Genomic DNA, 7,349 nt, shown 5'->3' with positions numbered 1-7,349 from the left:
GTCCACCAGAAGTCGTACATTTCGCAATTGTTATTGGTGTCTCTAGAAGTTGGTTGAAAACGTCCTGTAATGTGAACTTATCATTCTCTGTTTTTAATCTGAAACCGCTCTTACCTTTTAATTTTAGTAGACTTCGCTCACATTGTCCGACATGCATCAACGAGATGGAATAATCGCAAAAGACCTTACGATAGAGCATATATTTTGAGGTGACGTTTTCGTCGACATCACCGTCTTAGATTTTAAAGAAAGGAGCTTACGAATCGACGATGTTTGCACGAAGGGCTCGTTAGATTGCGTGACATGCATACAGCAAAGGTCTATATGCATGGGCACTCGCCGGAGTTGCTCCAAAGTCAACGGCGTTAGTGAGGGCGATTTTACGGCTCCCTGAAAATAGCAGGACGCGAGAATAGTTGTCAACGTTTCTCTCGATACATCTGGTCTTTTTTTCTCCAGATAAATCAACTATCACATTTAGGGAGTTGTTCATGTCATCATTTTTTAACATTTGTGTCTGTTTTTGTTCAAGTGACGACCTTCTACTACGCTATGGCGAATAATACAACTAAAACTAAAAGCGGTAGTGAAACTCAAAGCCATATCTCCATATTGACAAGGATACCGTATTTACTCGAATAAGCGCCGCCCCCGAATAACCGCCGCGGTCGCAATAAAAAAAAACACTGAAAAGTAACTCTAGCACAGCATGGTCCTGGATTTGTTTCAATATCTCCACATAGTACTAGCCTTGAAACATTAAAGGTGTACACTGAATTTGGATATCGAGTCACTCCTGTAACAAAGTATCCTCTCACTCGTATTCCAATATCAAAATGGCGGACTTGCGGTATCAACGCAACAGGCTCGTATCTTTCAAGTTCGAAGTCTTTCAAACCTCCAACAGAAAGTGAAAAGATGTCAGGATCCCTAACGTGCATCTTGATCGACAGAACTCCATTAAACGTCAGGCAAAAAACTAAAAAGCCTAAAAAACAGGAGAGCAAGAGATCTTGCAACTGGCCGCCATGACGGTCATGTAAACAGACTTAACTGATTAGAGTGTAATGTAAAGTGCTATGTTTCTACCCCATATGAACCATGTGAGCGTTAGCCGTACTGATGGAAATACGCCCACACAAGGACAGAGAAAAACTCTGACCAGGGTGGGAACCTAACCCACGACCTTCGGGTTAGATCACCGCTGCTCTACCGATTGAGCTACAAGGTCAGACGGGAGCAGGCCGTAGGAACTGAAGATGTTAAAGTCACGGCAATGAACACGTACAAGTACAAGGAAGGGTTACGTTTTTACAAACGTTGGCCTTGTATCACTTATATGTGAAGACACTTAACTGATTAGAGTGTAATGTGAAGTGCTATGTTTCTTCCATCTGGTTTATAAGAGCGGTTTTAGAGTAAAAATATAGAATGAAAGGTTTGCACTTCTACGCCCAAGTTGTCGTTAAAACCTCGATCAAATTTGTTGATTTCTCGTTGTTGCTATGCTGAGTACAGAAAAGTGCATTCCCAATTTCGTGCTGCACGCGCGGTGGCGTCATGGTTAGTGCGCTCGACTCCGGATCGAGTGGTCCGGGTTCGGGTCCTGGCCGGGGACATTGGGTTGTGTTCTTGGGCAAGACACTTTACTCTCACGGTGCCTCTCTCCACCCAGGTGTATAAATGGGTACCGGCGAATTTAATGCCGGGGGTAACCTTGCGATGGACTAGCATCCCATCCAGGGGGGAGTGTAAATACTCCTAGTCGCTTCATGCTACAGAAACCGGAGATAAGCGCCGGCCTGATGGGCCTTCTAGGCTCGTAGCAGACTTTACCTTTACCTTACGCGTAGCACGATTAACGATTAATTTTCCTCTTTATCCGATGATATACTTGTTTTGTGGCGTTGTCGTAGCGTCAGGCGGTATCATTCGTTTGTTAAACTTCCTGGTAAGCCTTCTCGTACGAACAGAGGCCATTTAGGAGGTAAAAATTGCGCTAAAATTGGACAAGAGTAAACAGTGAAGGGAAAGCAGTTGGCTTCCGCATCAATTTAGTTTAATTCGCTCGTTCACAATGAAGAAATATTTCAGGTTCAGTTTTCACTCACATTGAGAGTTCTGTGCAGGTTACATTCGAAGCACTCGTTTACCTGCAGCATGAATAACTTCAATTGAATCATCGGTAATTGTATGTCATACTTCGTTTCAGAAACAAAAACACCCTCCCGAGAGAGATTAGAGTGGCTGTCAATGAAGCTCACGTTATGGGAACCTCTTGCCCGTCGTCTGGGTTTCAGTGAGGGGCAAATAATAGGATTTCACAAGGATAACGAAGAGTGGGCTAAGAAGGCACTTAGCATGCTGTTAAGATGGAAACAGAAGAAAGGCTCTGATGCAACTTACGCCGTGCTATGCGCAGCATTAAGTCATGAGTTGGTGGGGCGGAAAGACCTGGCTGAAGAAGTGATAAAACTTTGAAACTTTAGAATCCTGCTCTCAATTCAATAGGCCTAATAGGACGTTTTCAAGGAACCTCTAGGAACATCAATAACAATAGAGAAATGTACGACTTCTGGTGGACGAAGAAAAGAAGCTAATGAGAGATCGATGACGTCACGTGAAAACCTCCCATAGACCAATTTCGATATATTAAAATTCAGTCCTCAACAAAAGGCATCATCTCGAGGCTATGGGGAATAAATATAAGGATTGATATTGATGATGCCTTTTGTTTAGCACTGAATTTTAATATATCGAAATTGGATTATTTTGTGCCAGTGTACCTGGTTTTTGAGTGAGAATGAGGCTGGAGCTGACTTCGTGTCCATGCTCAACTCATTTTGTCTTATGATATTGGGTATAACAAGAACACAATTTACCTCAGGATACAAGGAGACAGAGTCCACTCCTTTCTTAAAATTGTTCTATGCTATTACTTTTAAAGGAAAGCTCCACTCTTCTACAGAAGAGTTTAAACCGAAGAAAATAATGTTTCGAAACAAATTTGTTTAAAAAAAGGTGTTTATATCAGGAAAGCTGAATTGTAAAATCACGTATATTCTCTTTCAAATTTCGCGGGTGCAGCCAGCTTGAATAATTGTGACGTCTTACGGTTGCCCTATTGTTCTAACACAAAGAGCTTATGTCTAGTAACAATTTACGTTGCAATTATTCAAGATGGCGGCGCCCGCGAAGTTTGAAAACAAAAATAGGGGATTCTAAAACTGATTTATTTCGGATACAAACGCTTTCTTTGAAAAAATATTAGAATGATTTGACTGAAAAGGTTTTTTCCTGTTATTTAAAGATTTTTTTTTTTTGTTCAAGTGCAGGTTCCCTTCAAGACATATGACCTTTTCTTTTTCATACTTAAATTTAACGTTTGACTTAAAGGCGGTTATGCTGGGAAGAATCTGGCTTCTTCTGCAGCCCTATAAGTATAATGTAGCAATCAATATTCAAGTATACATCACAAGAGACATCAGCCATCTTTATATCAGGTATATTCATCAGGTTTGAAGAGACTTTTCCCTCATTTGCTTGCTCAGAATCAAGCGTTTGTTAAATTAATCAAGGATTCTAGATATATCCCATCGCATTCGAAAATGCATGCATGGGTGTAGAGCGTTTTCACATGACGTCACGGCGGCCATGTTTGTGTTCCAAACAAAGGAATGACGGCCATGATGGTGTACCAAAATAATCATCCGTGAATTGAACACTATTTTTGTACAAATACTTTTTAAATTTTGTAAAAAAAAAATAATTTATTTTAAAATTGGCTATGAAATAGCATTTTAGCTCATTACAAAGTTGCATGCTTGTAGGAGTAACAAAATTCATAAGAAATGTAATGTAGTCGTTTCAAAATCCTCGAAGACGTGACGGAAAAGTAAAATAACCTCCACAAGTAAATTTTAAGTTTAAGAAACAAACAACACCAAAGATCAACGCTGTAGTCCGAACCGTAATTTTCCCTCTTGAATAGTTAATACTTAGCAACTATTCACCGAAGTGGAGGTCGGTAATTATCTACCACTAGCCACCGACACTGAGGTGAATAGTTGTTTAAGTATTTACTAAAACAGTGAGATAATGTAGCACAAAAGGATGATTTTAACTCATTTATTCCTGCAAAGATTACAACATTTTCGGGCGCAAATTGCGTGCAAATTGCTCGTAGGTGAATAGCAAAGGATATCCGGAGTTTGAGTAGCCACAATCAGCGCCCGCGTTCAACGCTACCATTGTTCCAGTATAAACTAAAGGTTTTTATTCAAAAACGTACTTGACGGAGCTTTGGTGCCGATAGAATCACTGCCCATCTTTCGTTTTATTTAAAGGTGCTATGAAATAGCATTTTAGCTCATTGCCAAAATGGTGTATGCTTGTAGGAGTACCAAAATTCATACAAAATGTATTCATCCTTCTAGTGTATGATTAATCGTGAAAAAGAAAAAATAAGAAAAAAAAATAGATGAAACGCCCTCTTTCAGCCTTGCCAACTATAATAACACCACCCATTGTCAACTTGTAGACAAGACTGAAAGCGAATGAAACTCATTGCTATCTTGGCATAGACCAAATCGGAAATCTCAATGTTAAACCCAGTTCAATAGACCACTTACGATATATTTAAATTTAGTCCTAGACAAAAGGCATCACCTTGAGGCTCTGGGGAGTAACTCATACAAATCCTTATATTTATTCCCCAGAGCCTCGAGATGATGTCTTTTGTTTTGGACTGAATTTTAATATATCGAAATTGGTCAATTGGATTGGGTACAATATTGAGTTATTGCAATAGGCCGCTTCAGAAAATGCAATAAAACTCTTTGTTTGCCCCCTAGTTTTGCATAAGCATTGTTTCCAGTTTCTCTTGGGACTTACAATGGTCTCTAGAGAAACCAAAATATTGCTTATGCAAAATTTGGGGGGACAAACAAAGGTTATTACTGTATTGTCCGAAGTGGCCTATGTCTTATTGCGCCTGTATTTATCGATGGTGACTCGGAAATACTCGGAAAAAACCGAGTGCTGCTTTGCAGGAGTTGAACTTATGTGCAATCTTCCGATTACTGGTTATTACTAGTTCGGATGCTGGACGCTATCAAACTAGATTAACATGACAACTATCCGGCCATACTGGTAGGAACTAAATTGTTGAAATGCAGCGCATTAGCCATTATGCTGAAAGAGATGTTATATGTTAATCCCCGTTAATGAAATGGGGAGATGTATTTTTACCGATGGTGATTCGGATTTCGGAAACAAAAATTCTTTTGAAATTTTTCTCGACTTACCGACGCTAGAAAGGCTTATTAGCATTAAAACAAAATAATAATTACTTGGCCGCCATTATGAAAGAGGTCGATAATTCAATGTATTTCAAAGCAGGAGCGGATGCAGGTGTGGGAATAAGGTGAATCCCCCCTCCCCCCCCCCCGCCCCCTCTTCCCCGCCCCTCTATGGTGCTAATGATAAAAAATTGGATATCAATAAAATATCGTGAAAAGGAATCGTTTTTCTAATTGCTAAGTTTTCATTGCTTGAAAATATACATCAAGGGTCAGCTACATCTGTCCGTCTTGAGGCAGTGCAGCCCAGTGGTTAGAGTGCTTGCCTTGAGATTCGGGGATCCCACGTTCAAGACACGTTCTGACCACTGGTTGAATTTGAGCCTGGTTGTACCTGGTTCAACTTCTCAGCTGCACTTGTAAATAGCCAACTCCCTTGCCTCCGGCCAGTTGGGATTCTTGAATGTTTTGTTCTGCCGTGATTGTGTTTCGAATTCAGTAGCCCTGAAAAGCCCGTATGGGGTTGGTCAATTAAGTATGCATTGTATTGTATTTATTGTATTGAGAGCCGGTAGTTTATGTATCCGGCGTACATCCGTGAAAGAACCTCGTTTTCACTGATGTTTCAAATTGTCGGTGGCCATCATTATGCAGCGATGTATTGCTGATTTCTGCACAAAAAAAAAGGTAAAATACTCTTTCACTCGACATATTTTGAATTTGGTGTTACATTTGCTAATAGCCGGGACAAATCATTGTCTTTGCAAAGTAAAGTAGCGGTTTCTAATATCTTTTCAGCGAAACTTCCGAACTGATCGAGATAGTGAAGCTGATCTATTAAGAAGTACTGCTGTTACAACGAGTGTGCTAAGTAAGTGTTAAAGGCAATATTCAGTGGTCATAAACTAAAATTTTGTTAATATAAGACTACTATTTTTACTTCAAAATTTTGTATTCTCCTTGACCAAAGCGTTTTCGATTACCGATCTCGTTCACAGGGTCTCCATTGTAGTTGTCATTGACAAAGAGACCCTGAGAACGAGGTTGGTCCGATTACCAATCCAAACAAAAGAGTTTCTCCTGTAAGCAGTTGTTATAGATTTTCGTTTGGATTCCATCCCATTGTTTAATCTGATCGGATTTTAATCTTTAAATCTGATACAATCGACTGAGCATCATCCGTGTTTGTGCAGTAGACACCGGGACCGGTGTAATACGATAGCAGATTCGATCAACAGACGGTGGTGATACGATTTTTGGACACAATTTGTCTAGAATTGAAATACCGCCTTAACAAAAAAAAGCAAGCAGGCTACGAACTCTTTGCTCTTATTCCTGCAGTTATCATGTAAAGCAAGTTCTCGTTGAAGTATAGCTGAACTCGCCAAAATACTGCAAAAGAAGTGGATCACGTGCCGACAGTCGAGTTGGCGAAACCTCTGTAACATGCCTTTCGGCTTTGGCTTCCAAACATGCGAGAGCCCCTCGAGGCTCTTGCTGTACTGGCAGTAGGTAGCACAGAAGCTGAGGGATCGTTCTCCTGCGTAAAAAGGAAACATGCTTAGCTATTAAGGAGCACAACTATGTTCGAACGACTTTCTGACTTTTTTTTTGCTGTGCGATGCACAGACATTTTTTTCTGGTTAGTCGAGACAAGGTTCATGAAAAATACATCGGCAAACACCCGAGAGAATTATGTCGGCATCCCTTTTTAAGACCGTTAACGTTGTGAGTATCGCTGTTGCCCGTTTTTACTCAATTTGGGAAGATTATTTATAATTTCTAATTGTTTCGCTCTAGTCCAAAATTTAGCGGCATTCACAAGTATTTCGAATCTTTTGATAAATTTCAAGTATGTATATTCAGTTTGTCAGAAGAAAGCTTCAAACCACCCCCCCTCCCCCCATTCGCCTCTGAAAAGGTTACGTTTTTCTGCGGCTGACAATCATTATAGCCGCACGGGTCAAAGTGTCACCTTGGTAATTGTGATTGGCGGATCTCAATCGACATTGCCGGTTTTCTTTCTAGCTTGCGTAGCAAGAGCTGAAA

The 7,349-nt window shown here is 40.3% G+C and overlaps 1 protein-coding gene across 3 annotated transcripts in view; it reads left to right on the top strand.

The window, feature by feature from the left end:
* Positions 1–3,918, top strand: part of LOC138003588 (uncharacterized) — a 61,169-nt gene extending 57,251 nt beyond the window's left edge. For all 3 annotated transcript variants that reach the window (XM_068849720.1, XM_068849719.1, XM_068849721.1), the window contains one exon: positions 2,213–3,918. In XM_068849720.1, the coding sequence (XP_068705821.1) occupies positions 2,213–2,481 (269 nt within the window). In that variant the 3' untranslated portion in view covers positions 2,482–3,918. The remainder of the gene's footprint in view (positions 1–2,212) is intronic.
* Positions 3,919–7,349: the final 3,431 nt, after the last annotated feature.

The sequence above is a fragment of the Montipora foliosa genome, chromosome 5 (genome assembly GCF_036669935.1).
Source record: "Montipora foliosa isolate CH-2021 chromosome 5, ASM3666993v2, whole genome shotgun sequence".
NCBI lineage: Eukaryota > Metazoa > Cnidaria > Anthozoa > Scleractinia > Acroporidae > Montipora > Montipora foliosa.
This window is presented reverse-complemented; position numbering and strand designations above follow the sequence as displayed.